Source organism: Scyliorhinus canicula, chromosome 11 (genome assembly GCF_902713615.1).
Source record: "Scyliorhinus canicula chromosome 11, sScyCan1.1, whole genome shotgun sequence".
Lineage (NCBI taxonomy): Eukaryota > Metazoa > Chordata > Chondrichthyes > Carcharhiniformes > Scyliorhinidae > Scyliorhinus > Scyliorhinus canicula.
Window position 1 is genome coordinate 117233624 of NC_052156.1, and position 21324 is coordinate 117254947.

At 44.9% G+C, this 21324-nt stretch overlaps 1 protein-coding gene across 3 annotated transcripts; it reads right to left on the reverse strand.

Annotated features, from left to right (window-relative positions):
• Window positions 1–253: 253 nt before the first annotated feature.
• Window positions 254–20908, reverse strand: LOC119973318 (troponin I, slow skeletal muscle-like). Of its 3 annotated transcripts, none has more exons than XM_038811188.1 (10): window positions 20859–20908; window positions 11453–11484; window positions 8351–8357; window positions 7944–8084; window positions 4494–4535; window positions 4268–4399; window positions 3037–3126; window positions 2759–2935; window positions 682–773; window positions 254–553 (listed from the first exon to the last, which is right to left on the reverse strand). In XM_038811188.1, the coding sequence occupies exons 2-10, from the start codon at window positions 11461–11463 to the stop codon at window positions 550–552; spliced, it is 696 nt and encodes a 231-aa protein (XP_038667116.1). In that variant the 5' UTR covers window positions 11464–11484; window positions 20859–20908; the 3' UTR covers window positions 254–549. The 3 variants fall into 3 exon arrangements, with proteins under 3 accessions (XP_038667116.1, XP_038667114.1, XP_038667115.1); XM_038811186.1 differs by having other exon boundaries at window positions 668–773; XM_038811187.1 differs by lacking the exon at window positions 20859–20908 and adding an exon at window positions 14923–14934 and having other exon boundaries at window positions 668–773.
• Window positions 20909–21324: the final 416 nt, after the last annotated feature.

The window sequence follows — 21324 nt, forward strand, 5'->3', positions numbered from 1 at the left end:
TTTAATAAGTATTTATGACATTCTAATGCATCAATAGGTTCCCACTGCTTGCCATCGGGAAGTTCAATCTGTGGCAACCTTAATTTGCTATATCGCAGACAATTAAGTGCACCCACCCGCCTTGTTTCCCATTGCCAGTAGCAGCACAAGATTCTGGCCATTGACAAGAGCTTTTGGAACAAGTAGCAGACAGCTAAACGGTGGATGTTTAAGAAATTAAAAGTTGAATAATAAAAACGAGACAGTGACATTACCCAGTTATAAGTAAATATTTTACTGCTCATTTTTGGTTACAAGACAGCAAGTCATTTTTCAACACACCTTCACCTTGCCAAAATTTAACATTTAGTGCTTTTAATCACCAAAAATTTAGGAAGCCTAATACTGCACATGAATCTCAGGAGGTGCTTGTGAGCATTAATACCATTTATTAAAAGATTCAATAATGTAAGGATGTGACATGCTGAACACGGCAGAGCTGCAAGTAAAGCCACCAGCAAAAACTTTATTTCTCTTCACTTTCAAAGAAGTGGAAATGTCCCTCATGGATCACCTGTAAAAAAAAAACGCACAAGTCAATGTCTAGCATAAATAAATATTCTCCCATTTGAATCAGATTATATCGCATTTTTGATGTTGAATCCATAACATTTAATGCATTTTGTACCTGGTAACACTCACTGGTTAGCAGCATCGAACATCTTCTTTCTGCCCTCCATGCCAGACTTGGCCTCCACATTCTTACGCCAGTCGCTAACCTCAACATTACGTTCCTGTGGGCCGTTTAAAAATGTCAAAAAATTGTTTAGGATCAGGATAAAAGGAAAAATTAGACCGTGCTAAACTTTACGGGGCAGAAATCCATCTTGTTTCGTAGCACTATGTGAGCAATATGGCATTGTTATACTATTTGACTAAGAGGTCACCTAGACTCGAAACGTTAGCTCTTTTCTCGCCCCACAGATGCTGCCAGACCTGCTGAGACTTTCCAGTATTTTGTCATTGGCATTGTTTTTTTAAAATAAATTTAGAGTGCCCAATTCATTTTATCCAATTAAGGGGCAATTTAGTGTGGCCAACCCACCTACCCTGCACATCTTTGGGTTGTGGGGGTGAAACCCACGCAAACACGGGGAGAATGTGCAAACTTCACACGGACAGTGACCCAGAGCTGGGTTCGAACCTGGGACCTTGGCGCTGTTAGACAGCAGTGCTAATCACTGCACCACCATGCTACCCCCCTCTTTGGCATTGTTGTACTCCCCACCTGATCATCAATTTTATTCTTTTCACAACTCAGATTAAATAAAGCATCTAAAGCTTTAAAAAAACATGTTGCAGAAATAAAGAGGGCGATTCTCCCAAATGGAGCTCAAGAGTTCGCGCCGTCGTGAACCCTGTCGCATTTCACAATGGCGCGAACCGGTCTGGGTACGACCTAATCTGTCCCCCACAGGGGGACAGCACGGTACTGGAGCGGTTCACGCCATTCCAACCTCCTTTCCCAGCGCCAAATGGGTGCCATGCCAACTCGCGCATGCGCAGTTGGGCTGCGCCAACTTGCGCATGCGCGGGGGACTTCTTTAGCGCGCCGGCCCCGGTGGCGTCGGTGTTCAGGGGCCGGTCGCGCAGGAAAGTAGGCCCGTAGGGGAAGAGGCCAGCCCGCCGATTGGTGGGTCCTGATTGCAGGCCAGACCCCATCGGAGGCCCCCTCCGGGGACGGAGCCCCCCTCTGCCCCCTCCCACACAGGCCGCCACCCGACCATTTGTGCAGAGTTCCCGCCGGCAGCGACCAGGGTCGTATATGTGCGGTCGCTCGGCCCATCCGGGCGGAGAATCGATAGTCCCGCCGATTCCTGTGGCCCGCAGCCGGCGCCGCGTTGACACAAATGGCGCCGATTCTTCGCACCTCGGAGAATCGCACACCGGCATCAGGGCGTCGTGGCGCGGTTGCGGCGATTCTCCGGCTTCGGCGCGGGGGCTCGGAGAATCGCCCCCGAAGTTATTTGGTCCAAAGAATGCTAATCAATAATTGACTGAATACAGCCTGGCGGTTTGCCATATTGGAAGTCTGGCAAAACTTGCTGAAGGTCTTCTTTATTCAAAAAAGATCAAACTGCAATAGAACCTAATTCCCACAACAGCGAGCAAACCATTCCTGTGTTCATATATTTATCTGTTATTCCTGCTGAAGTGTAAGTCGCAGCAAGACTTTTCAACATAATCACTATATGTATTTGACTTCTACATCTGTGTAGAAGTTAATATTTTGCTAGAAGGAGATTCTATGCCTAACGACTATCTCAAATAAGCATTTCAATATTTTCATTGTAAACATGAACAGAACTGTTGAGGCAGGTAACAAGCATTATAAACATGAGGGCGGCGGTGGCGTAGTGGTATTGTCACTGAGCTAATAATTTAGGGTAATGCTCTGGGGTCCCAAGTTCGAATCCCACCATGGCAGATAGTGAAATCTGAATTCAATAAATATCTTAAATTAAAAGTCTAATGATGACCATGAAACCAATGCCGATTCACTAATGTCAGGGAAGAAAATCTGCTGTCCTAACCTGATCTGGCCTACATGTGACTCCAGACCCACACAGCAATGTGATTGAATATTAACTGCTCCCCACTGAAATGACCTCGCAAGCCACTTAGTTCAAGGGCTGGCCCATCCCAGTGAGACCCACATCCCAAGAACGAATAAATAATAAAGTCCAAAGAAATGCAGGAGATATTATCCGATTGTTACCTTTTCTGTATCATCCTTTTTGACTGATTTCAGGTTAGCTCGCAGGTCCATAGATACTTTGTGCTTGGATCCCAATAAGGCACGCAACATAGCATCAGCAGAAACACGCACCCTGCGCAAAGTGGGTCGCTTAAACTTCCCTCTAAGGTCAAGAATTTTCAGGGACAGATCATGAATCTGATGGCAGAAAAACGGTTGTAAAATATTAAAGGTGAAATTTCCATAGTTTTCTGATGAAAGGGTGCAGAGATTAAAATGTGCCAAAATTTGTCATGTACCTCATAGTTGTTCTTGCCAGCTTTGAACTCAAAGTCGTATCTTTCTTCATCAACAATCTCAATTCTCTGATGAAGCTCTTTGCATAAATTCTGCAACAAGAATAGTTTAGTTCTGGTCTGTACTTCCATAAATGCCACCTCATCTAACCCCACTAACCTCACATCCTGTAATCTTTAATATTTATATTTGTCAACCATTTGTCCAATTCCCTTTTAGAATGTCCACTAATAAAGCATAACTCATAGTGGGCTTGTCTCTATCAAAAATACCCTAAGGGGAGTTTGAACTATGCTTCCATATTGGTTTATGACAGACAACTCCACTTTCTAACCACTCCCGCTGCGAACCTTTGTTCCTTTTACGGTTATCTTAAAGTTGTACCCTCTCATCACTGTCTTATCAGCCAACAGAAACATTCTGTTACTATTTGTCTTATCATGATCCTTCATCATCTCGAACACATCCACTAGGCCCTTAATCTTCTCAGTTTCTTTCCATAACCATTCAATTCAACATTCTTACTAAAATAAGGTTTATATTCTTATCAATATATAACTCATGGATTCATCTTTCAAAAATAGTACAGAACAATTTTTAATTTTCCCCAAGCAAGGGAACAGGAGTTAAAATCCAAATGGCATATTAACCATCTGTTTCCCACCCAGCTGCCATTTTAACATGGTCATCTTGTACAACTAAGGGGCCAACCTGATTTCCATAGGAATCTCATGAATAAATGCAACGTAGGGTCCCATGATGGTAGGAGGCTCCACTCAGTAAAACATGGCGAATACCTAATCAGGTTAAGTTTAAAACTTATCTTTGTCCAGTCTGGGGGGGCACAGTACTGCAAAGGAAGCTTTGGCCAGTCCTGCCCAGGGATTCTTTCCCCGTTATGAACCATGAGTCCTCCACAATTTACCCATTTGCCAATTTGGCAGTCTCTGGGCCACTTCATTTTTAAAAACCCAAAGCTCTCTCTGTGCTTTTGGTTAAGTTGGACATCTCGTCAGCAGCATATTAATAAGGCCTGGGCTTTAAAATGGCCTGGGCCTCCAGCTGCAACTGCTGAGCTGACAGCCCGAGTGCTCCGCCACGTTCTGCCTAGGATTCAAAACTCCCCCTACGGTGTCAAAAACTGAGATGATTGCACATTTGAAGGTCCAGGTAAAGCATTAAGCAAGATTGAATAATGCTTTAAGTGGAAATACAGTACAAATATAGCCTTACTTGCAAGTCAGTAAGAGAAAGGCCAGTGAAGTTGAGTGGAGGTACACGCTCTGCAAGGAATTTTTCCTTCTCCTCATTTCGATCAACTGTTTCTTTTTCTAAGTCTTCTTTGGCTTTGCCCAGCATTAGAATCTGTCATGAAGTCAGTCATGTTACAATAGCACACATATAAACTTTTAAAAATACTATTTGAAGTAATAAACTGGGAGAAATCATTTCATCTCACCTTAAGGTGGAGCTTGCGGGATGCAGAGATCTTACAACTTTTCTGTTCACGACAATAAAAGCAAATAAGAAATTGTCATTGAAGTGGCGCTAATCATTATTGGATAACTATATTTAATCACGCTTTCTCAATGAAGAGCCATACTTGAAGGAAATACAATTAAGATAGAACTATCTAGTACTGATTTTTAAAAATATACTCCTTGCAGCTGGGGGTGAATGATTGGTGAATTTACTCACATATGTGTATGACACAAGTATAAAACTGTGGCCACAACAAAATACTTCTAACTTAGTGTCAAGGAAATGTAGCCTGCAAAAGTATGAAAACATATAAAATGCTTTCATTCACACCCATTTGTGAGCTGGTTAATGAGCTGCCTTAATATTATTAATGTTGCATGTTAAAAATAGAAAGTTATTCAACTCCATAGAATGTACAGGGGTGATAGGGGTATTTCAGTCCAACGAGCCCATAACAGTGTTTATGCTCCGCATGACTTTTTCTATTCCTTTCTCCCTCATATGTTCATCTAGATTCCCCATAAATACATCTATGGACAGGATCCCTTCCTGCTGATGGGATCTTCCAGTCCCGCCAAAAGTGACCCCTTGCTTCAGGTTAGCCGACAGAGGGATGGGCGAGCCACGCAAAATGGCGTCGACATCGGCGAGGCCAGAAGATCCTGCCGGCAGCCAATGGCGAGCAGCCTCCGCCATTAGAAAACATGTTGCGCTTGGCCTTTGCCCCGGGACGGATACTGCTGGGATGGAGGGACTCGGAGCCTCCAAAGTCGGGGGTTTGGGTCAGCGACATGGTGGGGTTTCTCCGGTTTGAGAAAATCAAATTTGCCTTAAGGGGTTCGTTACAGGGGTTCGGTTGGAGGTGGCAGCCATCCATCGACTTCTTCAAGGAAAATTGACCGTCAGCGGAGGGGGGATGTATTTATGGGGAATCTAGATGAACATATGAGGGAGAAAGGAATAGAAAAAGTAATGCGGAGCATAAACACTGTTATGGACTCGTTGGACTGAAATAGCCCTATCACCCCTGTACATTCTATGGAGTTGAATGGAAGTGACAAATATGGCTAGGAAAACCAATATAGGGAGGAAAACCAATGTAGGGAGGCCTGTGAGATGGAGTAGTTACATTGACCTGATATTTAGGATCTATGCATTAGGGGGAGGGGGGGGTGGGTGATGGCTATGTTATTGTGGTTTTTTTTTGTGTTTGTTGGATCTTTCTGTTTAAGAGTGTTCAAATTATAAATGCCTCAATAAAATATTTTCTAAAAGAAAAGAAAACACATTGCGGGGCACCCATAAAATCCCACCCCCCTCACTTCATTTACCTGTGGTAGCAAGTTTCACAGTCCAATCATTCTTTTGGTAAAAATATTTCTGTTCAATTTTTTTTACTGCTCCATGATAATATTTAGACTCCCAAAAACAGATTATATGAGAGGTTAAAGTATTCAAAATCTGAATCCTGATCCCAACCCACCTCTAATCTGTCCAGTTCAATTTTAATAAAGGTTGGTTAGGGGCAGGTGGTCCACCCACTCTCAGCTGCTGGGTTAGCAATTTAAATATTATAATGAGTCTGCATGCATCAGATTTATGCACTATTTTAAATTTAACTCTGGGTGCCAAGTTCCGCAAACCTTGGGAAAACTAGTAGCTACAGCGAAGTGAGGACCATTGGACGTAAGTTCATATCCAAGATCCAGTGTACCTGTCATGCTAACCCCTTCATAAAGAGACATCCTCTGACCTCAGATGACCCTTCAGCTGGCCCGAGGCCTCCAACTGCTGATCTTTCTCCGAGGACTAGAATGCAAAACCCCCAATGAGCCCTTAAATGCCTCTGAATTGAGGGCCTTTCCTTCTCGCCAGAACTAATGTAGGTTTCTGACCACAGCTCCTCAACCCCAGTGCTGGACCACCTCACCGTTGTCTCCCCCACCGCCTCCCTGACCAACCCCCCAGCAATCCCCCTTCTCCCACCCCACACCTCTCTTCCAGATGCCTGCGGCACGGTAGCACAGTGATTCGCACTCACAGTGCCAGAGATCTGGGTTAAATTCTGGCCTTGGTTGACTGTTTGTGTGGAGTTTGTACTTTCTCCCCTTGTTAGTGTGGGGTTCCTCTGGATGCTCCGGTTCCCTCCCACAGTCAAAGATGTGCAGATTAGGTGGATTGGCCTTGATAAATTGTCGGTTAGTATCCAAAGATGGACAGGTTTGGGTGGGCCCAGACAGGGTGCTCTTTCAGAGGGGTGCTGCAGACTCGATGGGCCAGTGGCCTCCTTCTGCACTGTAGGAGCTCTATGTTTCTTCCACCAAACCCCCTTCCTCTCCCCTCAAACTCCTCCATTCTCCCATCAAACCCTCCCTCCCTAACACACACCCTTCCCACCCCTCACCATAACCCCTCCATCCCCCACCACAGCCGCCATCAGACCCCCTCCCTCCCCGAATACACCCCCTTCCCTCCCCAACAACCACTCCCTCCCCTCCATGACAACCACCTCTCTCCCCCACCAAATCCTCATCAGAACTCCTCCCTCTCCCTACTACACCCCATCCCTCCCCCACATGCACTCCCAACCCTCCTCAATGCAATGTTGGGAAATGCCAATTAGAAGGCGACTGTACCCCCTCCTTTGCTCCCGCCCAGTGGATCAATCAGCTAACATTCTGCCCTGTACACTTCACTTTAATATATTTCACAATGTTTGCTGATAGAAACTCAGGGCGGGATTCTCTTGCCGCTTTGCCCGGCGCTGGAGAATCCCGCCTGAGGTCAATGGATTTTTCCATTGTCAGGGTCTCACCCGTGGCGTTCTTGCAGTGGGTGGGCGGGGCAGCAGAATCCAGCCCCTAATTTCCTTTGGAGAAAACCAGACTTTGTAAGTCATTAGAGACACTGACAAGTTGTGTCAAAATTACTTAAGCACTTCCTAATCCAAAATCTAGTCCTAGTCTGAGATTTCTTCATGGGTTGAATCATAGGATGGCAAACCTCATCCAGTGAAATGTGGTCCTGTGCCATTGCGGGGTGTGAATACCACTGCACGGTCCAGGCGGGGCTCCCTGGGGAAATATTGGGTAAAATTGTATGGCCACTTTGCGGAGGGGAAAAGCTGTAAAATTCGACGATCCGCTGAAAAGTCCATTGACCGGCAGGACCAGAAAATCCCGTGGGTGGGAGTAGCTGTAAAACTCTTCCCATTGTTTCGAGCACATCTTTAACAAAGTACGATAAAGCTTAGTTCGTGCAATTCTATAGTTAGTACAAGAATTTACATGCGATTCACAGTTATACATATAATAGGTATGTATATTTACTTATTCCCTTAAATATTGCAGAATAACAAAACTAGCATATGACTGGAAATAGCATGACCATCTCATTGAGGGGAAGTGCAGAGAAGCTGACTGCATACTTTAGCAATTGTCTCTTTCTGAGCCCCTGGACCTCTTGGCACTGGAGCAGCTTTAGGAGGGGGTGCTGGTTTTGGCGGTTCTGGCTCCGACTCAATCACTTCTTCAGTCTCTTCCATTTCCTCAACAACCTCTTCCTCGTACTGTGGAAATATTATAGATCCAACTGTTAGAGAATTCTCCCAAGCTGGCACAAATTTCAAATTTGAAGTGTACGAATTTCAATTTTAATTGTTAGAGAAATGTCCAAAAGAGTACAAAGTTTAAATTTGAATGGTACAATTTGAATTTTAATTGTCGGCGAACTGTCAAAATTGGTCCAAAGTACAAATTATAAATCAACAAAACATAAACAATTAGAAATACAATTGCCACAGAAACATGATGGCAGGTCAGTTAAAATGCTTACCTCTTCCCTGAAAAAGAGAGAGAGAGAAATGTCAGAGAGAACATCATACAAGTAGAAAATAGTAACATGCTGAATATATAGTTTAAAGGCAGTACTATTATTTCTGTTGATAACTTTACTCTGTTGTTCAAAAATTATGATTGGAGAATGTGAAAAGGGTAAGTCAAATACTGCAAAGTTTTATTTGCACCTTTCAAAGTAAGAAGAAGAATGAAGTGCACTTACTGTGGGGTTAGAATTAAATTTTAAAAATGTTTTTCTTATACCCTGTACCTTTTCAAAAATGCATGTTGTGGATTTTTTTATCAACGGTTATTTAGGCACAGACCTGTGTTGGATGCATGAGTTCACAATTTTTATAGTAAACCAAAGGCCAGAATTCTACACTCCCCCGCCCACCCTCTGCTGGGTTCTGAGGCTGGAGGTGGGGGAGTGTGTGATTGCATGGACGAGAATCCCTCCGGGTTCCCGCCCTTTCAAGCCTGGTTGGGATTTTACGATGAGGTGGGCAGGGCTTTGGACAGGTAGACCCCCTCCCCCCCCCCCCCCCCCCCCCCCCCACTTCCCTGTCACTTTCCCCAAGGCATTCAATTCCACTTAATGACTACTTAGGGACTTTTTCCCACCCAACCTCAATTTGTAGCTTGGCACGTGGATGATAGTCCAGAGTGGTGGGAAGGCTGGAAGGCCCAATGACATCGGGATCGACCTTCCCACCCTCCCCCGGGCCAATCCTGAGATCCTGATTGTCCCTCTGGCGACCACCCCAGACATTTTCATTTTCATTTTTCACATTCCCTAACCTTCTCGCCCTGGGATCCCTGACACTTTTCTGTTGTCGGGATTCTGGGGCTTTGATCCAGGCAGCTTCCTGCAGGTGCCTCTTCCGGCCACTGTATCATTGTGCCTGGAGGAACTGGGGAACTGTTGAACAATCTGATTGGCTGGAAGCTCCCCCAGGCAGGATTTTCTCCCGCAGGAAGTTTGAAATCACGCCTTATGTCAATCAGAGTGTAACATGGCATTGGGGCTTTAGAGTGTAACATGGCATTGGGGCTTTAGAGTGTAATATGGCATTGGGGCTTTAGAGTGTAATATGGCATTGGGGCTTTAGAGTGTAACATGGCATTGGGGCTTTAGAGTGTAACATGGCATTGGGGCTTTAGAGTGTAACATGGCATTGGGGCTTTAGAGTGTAATATGGCATTGGGGCTTTAGAGTGTAATATGGCATTGGGGCTTTAGAGTGTAATATGGCATTGGGGCTTTAGAGTGTAATATGGCATTGGGGCTTTAGAGTGTAATATGGCATTGGGGCTTTAGAGTGTAATATGGCATTGGGGCTTTAGAGTGTAATATGGCATTGGGGCTTTAGAGTGTAATATGGCATTGGGGCTTTAGAGTGTAATATGGCATTGGGGCTTTAGAGTGTAATATGGCATTGGGGCTTTAGAGTGTAATATGGCATTGGGGCTTTAGAGTGTAATATGGCATTGGGGCTTTAGAGTGTAATATGGCATTGGGGCTTTAGAGTGTAATATGGCATTGGGGCTGCTGGAGTCGGCAGGATGTGTTCAAAAAATTCAGACCAAAAACTTAAAAGGGCATCACCCTCAAGCAAGATTGTGGTGCTTGATGCAAGGTCTCTTCTATGTCTGACGCATTCTGCATATGACCAATATGCGAGCAGAAAGTGAATTAAGAGCACATTTACTGAGGCTCCATTTCTATGAGCAGTACAACATGAACAGCATTCTTCAGTGAAGGCTAACAAAGAAGTGATAAGTCCTTGTGAGAACCATTTCTTTTAATAGAACCACCCTTTCTTGATGCACATGCTTTTGGTCTCCAACGACCAACATGTAAAAGGTGTTGTTCCACCCCAAATCATTCATATTTTAAAAACTACCAGTGTTTGAAGGTCAGCCAGCAGCCTTTAAACAGTTGCTGGTTCCTTGTAACTTGGTCTTGACTCACAACATATCAGCAAGGGGGGGGGGGAAGAAGAAGCAGCAGAAGGACTATGGGGCGATTTTCCAACCCCATTAGCCACAGTCTCATTATGGTTGCTAACTCTTGTGGGAGGACCATAACAGGATTTATGCTGGGGCGCTTTCTGAATAAGTTCTTTCCCGCACCCACACCAGAGATATAATCAGGTTCTACCCCTGATTGCCATCAATTTAAATAGATTTGAATAACGCCTTACTTCCGGGTTTGCCACATGTTCACGCTGGCTGGAATCACCACTGCTCTGCAGCGGTCAAGATGACCACGCCGGGGGTGCAGAGGCCAGTGTCAGGCACATGGCACTTCCCCTGGCATCCTGGTACTGCCAGGAGGCGGGATCTCTAGGGTACCCCGGATTGGGGGGCTCCCCATTATGTAGAGTGGGGCGATGGAGACTTGGAATTGGGAGGTGCCTTGATGCCGGCAAGAATTGGCTGAGTTGTGGGGGGATAAGGACCTGGGTCACCCTGGAGCCTGCATGGTGCGGGGGTGGAGGAGCAACCTGGCCATTGAGTGGTGTAGTGATCGGGTGGATAGGGGGGGGGTGGATGGGGGGGGGGGGGGGGGCGGCAAGGCTGGCCTTCTGTGTTGAAGGGTTGGGGGTGTTCCTCTTGTCTGCTGGGGGTCGCGATATTCGGGGTGGGGGGAGGGGGAGGCCTTTAACTTTACTTTGAGATTGGGGTGCCCTTTAAATAAGGTGCTCCAATCTTCCGGCTGTTCATGCTGTTGTGATCATCCGGTTCTGCTGACGGCGCACCACCATCGCAGATTTCCCAGCAGCGTGGGGTGGATCCAATAGGAAATCCCATTGACAGCGGCGGGACCAGGAGAGCCTGCCGCCAGCCAACCGCAATCCACACTGACCACCGAGAAACATGCCGTGTGGGGAGGCAAGAGCATCTCACCTAACATTGGTGACAGTAAGGTTTAGTAAAAATGAACCAGGATTGGCGAACATTTCATTTGCAAAGATGCTACTTTGAGGAAATAAACAGTACAGCCATTAGCATTCAATCTGAAGATTGCAAACGCTCAACTTCAAGTTTACAGTCCTAGAAATAAATCTATGTAAGAAAAAATAAATGGAACTTACTGATCAGACATTTTGGAGTTATGGCTCTAGACCTGTAACAGCAACAAGAGATGTTACACCCGCTCCTAGACTCAATTGGCTAGAAACGCAAGTGTCAAAGCGCGCCATAGTTCATCGTTAAAGTGCACCTCTCACTTCTCAATGTCAGGAAATGGGAGGAGGGGAATAAAATAGCGATAAGATTAAATAATGACAAAGAATAATATCAACATTTCCAACTTAGAATTATTTCAGAGCTCCTTGTGAAAATTCCTTTTCTACATTTATGGGTTCTGTGATGGCACAGTTTTTTTTTCTTTTCCCACCACTTGTCTATTTGTGCAAATTAAGTTATAGCCAGTATCTTTCTTCACACCTCAGAACATGTCCAATTTTTCAGGCTATGGTTCTTCATATTTTCGCATACTGCACTGTCACCCTTCGACTATATAATGGTACAGCATTCCTCAGATAGTTTAATTTTCCAATAAGAAAATTTTGTTATTTTCCTCTTAATTATTATCATATTCTCTTTACTTCTAATCCCTGTATCTATCACTTTCTATTTTTCAGCCTTGCCTTAGCTTCCTTTCTTACACTTCTCCAGCAGTTCTAAGGTGCTTTAATATCACATTGATCTTTTTGAGACTCAGCAGTTTAAAAAAAAAAATTTTAGAGTCCCCAATTATTTTTTTCCAATTAAGGGGCAATTTAACGTGGCCAATCCACCTACCCTGCACATCTTTGGGTTGTGGGGGTGAAACCCACGCAGACACAGGGAGAATGTGCAAACTCCACACAGACAGTGACCCAGGGCCGGGATTTGAAACCGGGTCCTCAGCGCCGTAGGCAGAAATGCTAACCACTGTGCCACCGTGCTGCCCATGAGACCCAGCAGTTTTACATAAATGCTGCCCTTTGGGAACTTAGAATAGACCCAGCACAGTGTAAAATCACCTTATATCATGATTTGAAGCTGGTTGCATGGAATCCGTACTTGGAGTGTCTGTCAGTATTAATATGGATGTCGCACAATACTGAAGTGCCTAGACGTTTGACTTCTAACCAGCTGTACATAACTCATGCTTGAAAACTGTGAGCATGAATATAAAAGCACCTTTAGTTCAAGTCACAGTATATACTTTGTGCATTGAAGTGTTTCCTTCATTCACCTTTTTCCCACCTTTTTCCTGTATACTAAAAGTAAGTTAAAAAAAATGCCAGTTGTTGTGAAATCCAAATGTATTATTAATTGACAGTCGCTGAGTTAATAAAGATATTTAGTATCATATCTAAACAATGGGAGCAATTCTCCGAGCCCCGTGCCGTGTCGGAGAATCGGAGCAACCGCTCCACGACGACTGCGCGCGATTCTCCGAGGTGTGGTGAATTGCCGCCGTTTGCGCCGGCGTGTTGGCTGCGGGCCGCTGCAATCGGCAGGGCCGCCGATTTTCTGGCCCGGATGGGCCGAGCAGCCGCTCCGACACGACAGAGTCCCGCCGATGCTGTTCACCCCTGGTCACTGCCGGTGGGAACTCTGCAGGAACGCTCGGGGGGGGGGGGGGGGGGGGGGGTGCCTCCGATGTGTCTGGCCCGCAATCGGGGCCCACCGATCAGCGGGCCGGCCTCTCTTCGGCGGGCCTCCTTTCCTCCACTGGCAATGTTATATCCCTGCGGCATTTTTGTGCGGGGAGGCCTGGGGGGAGGATGGCCACTGCACATGTGCTAGTTGGCACCTTCCCAACTGCGCATGCGCGGGACCCAAGGCTTTTACGCGGCGCCGGGTCTCCGACGCCGCGCCGAGGCCCCGCCCCAGCCCCTGCAAATCACGCCACGCCCCTGCCAGCTGCACGGAAGCCTCAGAATGGGGTCTGGGAACGGGCGCTCATGCTCCGGTTTTTAATCCGGCGTCGGCACTCAGACTCCCGTTGGGAGAATCGCGCCCATCACCTTCGAAGCACCCATTAGGGCAGCACGGTAGTACTGTGGTTAGCAATGTTGCTTCACAGCGCCAGGGTCCCGGGTTCGATTCCCGCTTGGGTCACTGTCTGTGCAGAGTCTGCACGTTCTCCCCGTGTCTGCGTGGGTTTCCTCCGGGTCCTCCAGTTTCGAAAAACGTGTTTGCTCGGTGAATTGGACCTTCTGGATTCTCCCTCTGTGTACCCGAACATGCGCCGGAGTGTGGCGACTGGAAGATTTTCACAGTAACTTCATTGCAGTGCTAATGTAAACCTACTTGTGACAGTAAAGATTTTTTTAAATATCAGTTCTATTCAAATTATTTGAGGAGGTAACAAGGAAATTAGACAAAGGAGAACCAGTGGACGTGCTCTATTTAGATTTCCAGAAGGCCTTTGACAAGGTGCCTTACAGGAGCTGTTAAATAAGTTAAGGACCCATGGTGTTAAGGGTAAGATACTGGCATGGATGGAGGATTGGCTGACTGGCAGAAGGCAGAGAGTTGGGGGAAAAGGGTTCTTTTTAAAGATGGCAGCCGGTGATTATTGGTGTGCCTCAGGGGTCGGTGTTGGGACCACAACCTTTCACAATATACATTAACAATCTGGAAGAATGAACTGAAGGAACTGTTGCTAAGCTTGCAGCTGGTACAAATATATGCAGAAGGTCAGGTAGTTTGAGGAAGCAGGGGGCTGCAGAAGGCCTTGAACAGACTAGGAGAGTGGGCAAAGAAGTGGCAGATGGAGTACAATGTGGAAAAGTGTGAGGTTATGCATTTTGGTAGGAAGAATGAACTATTTTCTCAATGGGAAAAGACTTAGGAAATCAGAAGCACAAAGGGACTTAGGAGTCCTAGTTTAAGATTGTCTTAAGGTTGAGTCGCAATTAGGAAGGTTACTGCAATGTTAGTATTCATGTCGAGAGGGGTAGAATACAAGAGCAGGGATGTACTTCTGAGGGTGTATAAGGGTCTGGTCAGACCCCATTTGGAGCATTGTGAGCAGTTTTGGGACCTGTATCTAAGGAAGGATGTGCTGGTCTTGGAAAGGATCCAGAGGAGATTCACAAGAACGATCCCTGGAATGAATGGCTTATCATTTGACAAGCGGTTGATAACTCTGGATCTGTACTCGTTGGAGTTTAGGAGGATGAGGGGTTTTAAAATTTTTTTCTTTTTAATAGAATTTACAGTGCAGAAGGAGGCCATTCGGCCCATCGAGTCTGCAGCGGCTCTTGGAAAGGGCACCCTACCCAAGGTCAACATACCCACCCATATCCCCATAACCCAGTAACCCCACCCAACACTAAGGGCAATTTTGGACACTAAGGGCAATTTATCATGGCCAATCCACCTAACCCGCACATCTTTGGACTGTGGGAGGAAACCGGAGCACCCGGAGGAAACCCACGCACACACGGGGAGGATGTGCAGACTCCGCACAGACAGTGACCCAAGCCGGAATCGAACCTGGGACCCTGGAGCTGTGAAGCAATTGTGCTATCCACAATGCTACCATGCTGCCTTATTGAACCTTTCTTATTGAACCTTTCAGGATACTGAGAGGCCTAAATAAAGTGGATGTGGAGAGGATGTTTCTGCGAGTAGAAAAAATTAGAACCAGAGAGCACAGCCTCAGACTGTAGGGACGATCCTTTAAAACTGAGATGAGGAGGAATTTCTTCAGCCACAGGGTGATGAATCTGTAGGACTCATTGCCACAGAAGGCTGTGAAGGCCAAATCACTGAGTGTCTAAGACAGAGCTAGATAGATTCTTGATTAACAAGGATTATGGGGAGAAAGCAGGAGAATGGGGATGAGAAATGTATCAGCCATGATTAAATTGTGTAGGGCAGCATGGTGGCGCAGCAGTTAGCACTGCTGCTTACGGCGCTGAGGACCCGGGTTCAATCCCGGCCCTGGGTCACTGTCTGTGTGGAGTTTGCACATGCTCCCGGTGCCTGCGTGGTATTCAACCCCACAATCTGACGTTGTGCAGGTTAGGTGGATTGGTCATGCTAAGATTGCCCTTAATTGGAAAAAAGTAATTGGGTACTCTGAATGTATAAAAAATAATCAAAAACAAATTATTGAATGGCGGAGCAGATTCGATAGGCTGAGTAGCCTAATTCTGCTCCTATGTCTTCTGGTCTTGAAACTAGGCCTGTATTTTTGAGTAAAATACTGACAGTTAGGGAGCATAATAGTATGAAACCGTTGCCATAGCCTGCAAGGTAGCCACCTGGCTGCACATGCCACTGACTATCCACTGTGAACTTAGCGCCATGGATCGTAAGGGTGCCCCCCCCCAGGCCATAACCCTAGGTATCCTCTGGGGCCAGTCGACCCATCATCAGGATGGGCATGCTGCAGTACAACCAATGCCATCATCTTAGCGGGAATGAGGACTGGCATGCATTGGAATTGTGTGAGTTCTTCGTGGCACCGGTGCTAGCCCATTAACGGGACCTGAATCCTCCGGAACTGGCACCGCTTTCGTCCACTCTGAACACAGGCAATTCAATCTTGGCGTCAGCTCTTAGTCTCCCAAATGGAAATTTCCGCTGAAGAAATATAGATAATACGAGCAGGAGTAGGTCATTTGGTCCTTTGAGCCTGTTCTGCTATTCATTATGATCATGGCTGGTCATCCAGCTTAGTAACCTGTTCGCGCTTTCCCCCAATATCCTTGGATCCCTTTAGTGCCAAGAACTACATCTTGGTCTGCAAGATGCCATAGCTGTACTGATCCATTGTTACACAGGAGAGTTTTGTGCAAGGATGCTCAGGCAGATTCACGTTGTTCATTAGCTTTAACAATTAAGTACTGATGGTGTTTCTTTCCCTTTTATAGAGATGTAAATGCTGTAATTTCTTTTTCCTTTGAACTTTAATTTTCTTTCTGCTATGTATCCTTTCCACTGAAGACGATGGTTCATAGAGCACTGCTGTTCACTCAACGATACCTCGCCCAGTGGCGACTGTTCATTTCTGAGCCATGGCAGTGAGACTGGACAGGCTATTCCACAAGACCACCACAGCTGAGCTCAATCCTCCCTTCTGCTAGTGTTCACACATGTACACTTTCAGGAGAGGTGTCTGGGAACTAATGGAAGTGGCATTGAGACAAATTGCAGCCTCGCCATCCATGCTTGTTAGAAGTAAGATGATTCGACCTAAGACCTTCCTCATCCTTATGACTCAGCTACTCATCAAATGAACTTACTGAGTGATTGAATGCAAGAACTGAAAAAGTGGGAGCAAAAGCAGGCCATTCAGCCCTTTCAGCCTGTTCCGTCACCATTCAACAAGATCATAGCTGATCTTCTATCTCAACTTCACTTTTGCATCCTATGATTTGCTTAACTAAAAATCAGTTGCTATCCATCTTTTTTTATAAATTTAAAGTACCCAATTATTTACTCTTTTTCCAATTAAGGGGCAATTTAGCGTGGCCAATCCACCTAACCTGCATATCTTTGGGCTGTGGGGTTGAAACCTACACAGACACGGAGAGAATGTGCAAACTCCTCACGGACAGTGACCCAGGGCCGGGACTTGAACCAGGGCCCTCAGCATTGAATTCCCAGTGCTAACCACTGCGCCAAGTACCGCCATGTTGCTATCCATCTTAATCATACTCAATGACTAAGCATCTACATCCCTCTGGAATAGAGAATTCCAAAGATACACAACCCTTTGAGTGAAGAATTTTCTCTAACATCTGGTCTTAAATGACTAACCCCTTCTTCTGAGACCGTGGTCCCTTGTTCCAGACTCCGGGGACCATGGAAGCAGCTTCTGAGCATCCCCTTTGTCAAGCTCCTTAAGAATTGCATTTGTATCAATTAGATTCCTCTCACTCTTGTAAGTTTTAGGAAATATAGACCTCATCTACTCAATTTCTCCTCATAGGGACAATACCATATTCCCAGGAAACAATGTAGTGAACCTTTGATGCAGTACATTCATTTTAAATGTATCTTTCCCTCAATAAAGCGATGAAAACTGTCTTCAGTGCTCAATGTGTGGTCTGACTAAGCCCCGATATAATTTCAGCATGACTTCTTCATTCTTAAATGCCAATCCCTTTGTAATAAAGAATAACAGAGCATCTTCCTTTGCAACTGGTTATTGAATCTGCATGGTAGCTTTCGATGATTTTTGCTCAAGGCCATTCATGATGCTCTGAATACCAATATTTCCCAGTGTCTCACTTTATAGGCAAGTTGGGGCCTGGGAGGGGTCCGGGGCTTGCTTTGAGGGGTCGATAGATTGGGGTGCCATTTTGAAATGGAGCCCCGATCTCTGCCTGCACTGGCGAGTGGAACACCTCAATGCAGGAAACTATGCTAAAGTACGACCTCGGGAGGCATTCCCCGCCGGGGCCGAAAGAGTGCCAAAGTGCCATTAGATAGCCGGGTTGTACCTGGTATTAAATTGCGCCCAGAGTCCTGTTCTAGGCACTAATAGCGGGGTGCTTTTCGGAGCTTGTATAATTACCCCAATATCAAACGAGACTTTGTTTTTATTGGGGGGGGGGGGGGGGGCGGGGGGCGGGAGGCTCTGCAAGGAATGCCCCACCATGGTCACACTTACCTCCATTTCCTCCACTGAAGAGCTCAGCTTGTCAGCGCAGGAAGAGATCGAGCGCCATTTTTAAATGCTGCCCCAATCTCTCAACCCCCCCACTGCAGCCTCCACACTGCCCCAATGTCCCAACTTACCAATGAGAGGGTCTTCAAGCCCCCCTCACCTCACATCATAAGGCAAGGCATACCCGGGCCCGATCCACAGCTTTGGCAACCTGGCACTGCCAGGATGCCCAGGAGGCAATGCCAATGTACCATACTGCTCAGACCCCGACTACCTGCGAGACTTCGATCGCCTGGGAGACCACCTAAGTGTCATTATGCCTAGTCCAAATTTGTGGAAACGAGTGTTAAACGGTGCCACGGCGAGGTCTCCCAGGTGCAGGCATTCGATCGCGGGCCTTGGGATACTCCAGCATGTACATATTTAAGTGAAGCTAACTGCACACTTAAATAAGCAAATCTGGATCCCGCCTAGTGAGGGCGAGATCCAGATCGTGACGTCTCCTGTCCTGATCGATGTAAATATCGCAAGAGGCGTCTCATGAGAATTAACAGCCTCGTCGTGTCACTGAGCCGGGCGTGACAATGCCGATTGATTAGGCCCTTAATTCTCCTTTATTTCTTTTCCAGCTGGATAGCTTCCAATTCTCAACTTGCATTTCACAGTATAGCTTATTCTGCAGATCTCTCACTTCAGCAAAGCTAGGCAAATCTTCCAACATTTTCTAAACCTTCATGACCTTGTTCTCTTGAATTGGAGCATGGTGAATAATAAATACTTGTTGCCTTTATATCTGTTCTTTCTTCCTCTCTCTCTAGGATTTGTGGATTGACACTATCCGTGAGATGCAGTGATATTTTTAGGAAAACCTGTAACTCAATCCTAGAATGGCTTCCTATGGACTCCTCCCCTCTCAAAGACCATCTCCATGGCAACATGAATCACATGCACCTTGTATCCAGGTGCTAATTAGCCATCCTCTATGTGCTTCATACGCTAAAAACATATTCCCCAAAAGATTCTTGCATTTGTAATAACAGATCATAAGTACCTTAGGCCCATGTATTGATTCTGTCATTCTTCATCATTTATACAGCTTGTCAACCTAGGAAGCTAGTTAAAAATTTTAAGGATATTTTTTCAACATCAACTTTATCCATTTATTTTATTTTCTTCCTCACCGTCTGAAAGTGTTGACTCTTTGACTGTGTTTATTTTGGTGCCTCACTAAAATGCCATTCTTCATGTCTGAGCCTTGTCAAGAGTTTTTTATCAAGTTATTTGAAGATATAGAGCACTAGAGACAAACCCAATTCTATCAACACCAATATACATTCCAGCAGAGGTCATTGAATGGAAATGGGAAGGGCAAAGTCTGCTGAAGTTTCTGCCCTGAACCCAGGGGACATTGAGGATAGCTTTTATGGTCCTATAATTTCCCCCATTGAGATTAGTTTACTCAGTACTGACCACTGGGTGAACCTGGCTATTTGGCTCAGCTGCTTACTGAATCGACAAATTGAAAGTTAAGAGCATAAGAAATATGAGCAGGAGTAAAAAATTCCAAACGTTGGAAGTCCACCGATGGCAATTGTACTGTCGCTGGTACTTAGAAGGACAATTTTAACTTAACTCACCCATTGTGAAACTGATCAGAATGGGTGCAATGCTGGTTTAATGCCCCTTCCATTTATTGACATCAATGGAAATAATATTGACCTGAAGTGTCAAACCAGCATTCCAGCAAACTCTATGGGCTTCCTGCCTAGTGAATTAGGTTAAAATTACTCCCATTGTGTCAAAAATGAACAATTATCTTCTACAAACACCCATTAATCTTGTACTGTGTGTTAGCTGTTGTTGCCGTGTTAAAGTTGGCCAATGTCAAACATATATCAAAACTGAGACATTTATTAGATTGAACATCTATTTCCAAAGCTGTGATTTTAGTCAAATGTGCCATCTAGTGTCGAAGAATATCATACCCACTGGAACCTCACCCTTTTGGTTCTGAAGTCTGTCTTTGTTCAAGTTAATTACAAGGGTGAAAAAACAATTCACGCGGGAGAAAGCGCTTTGTTGATTTCACCGCTGATTCAAAAGAAAGAGTGCTAAATATATTAAAGATGCATTAGATTGATAATTACATTTCCTAGACTATCACAGAGCAATGATAACAAACATTGCAACTAAAAGATTCAATCACACCTCATCTTCTATTTTAGATGTCTCCGATGTTTGTGAGCAATGCATTTGCGTACCACTCAGTCTTGGGCCACAAATGAAATTTAAACCCATGCTCCCACTGTTGCTATTAACTCATCTTGCTGCTTTGCTTTAGGTTTTATCCACAAACAAGGCAATTGTGCTGAAAAATATGTTTCGAACCCACAAAGATCAAAAATCAATGAATGAGAAATGTATGTACAAATAGAATTGAGTTGCCTGAGAGCCAAGGTCAGACTATAATGGATCAGGAGCTGCAGAGGGGGGAATTCTACTTGAACAATAGCTCAGATGGCATTTGCTCACTGTTTCTAACTTTGCAATAACTTAATGGAATTATTCTTAAAACTTATATATCAATTTGCTTTTTTTGGCAATAACCCATTAATTTCATTATTTCAAAGTGAATCCCTTTTTATACACGTCAGTTGCTATGGAGTTCTGTCAGTTATATTATTTTTACTGTTCGTTTAATCTGAACACAAAATGCAAATGACTGAAAACAATAACTTATTATACTTTAATTACCAGTACAAAACTATGGGATATATAGCCCAATTTGCCAAAGCTTTCTAATTTTTAGTGCATAAATTGGTATGTTACTAACTTTCATTCTCATTTGTAATACATGTTTGAACCATTCTTACCTTTCTTATGACAATCAGGCTTCGCTCTTAGTTGGGAAACAAAGCTAGGAGTGAAATGGACACATGCAAGTATTTATTATAGAACACCAAATGGAACTATTCTCTGACTGGATAATAAATTTAGCTGTAACACTTGAAAACACATCATCGTTTATTTTTAGCGATCATTCAACATCTGACACACAGGCCTCAGTTAAAATCAGGAAACACTTTGTCATCTTTGTGCCAGCATTCTAAGCCTTTTGTCTGGGCAAAAAGTAAGCTGTGCATCTTTTTTATGAAGAAGAATCTTTGAACTGGAAACTTGAAACAAAGAAGACTATGCTGATTAATGTTTTAAATCTGAAAGCTACCCTCGTCTATCTTTGGTCACACCAAACACAAATATATATTCATTGCTTCGGAACTGGAAAGTCAAATTGTGTAATTCTGTTTCTGAATATTTTATTGTTCTAAACTATTAATG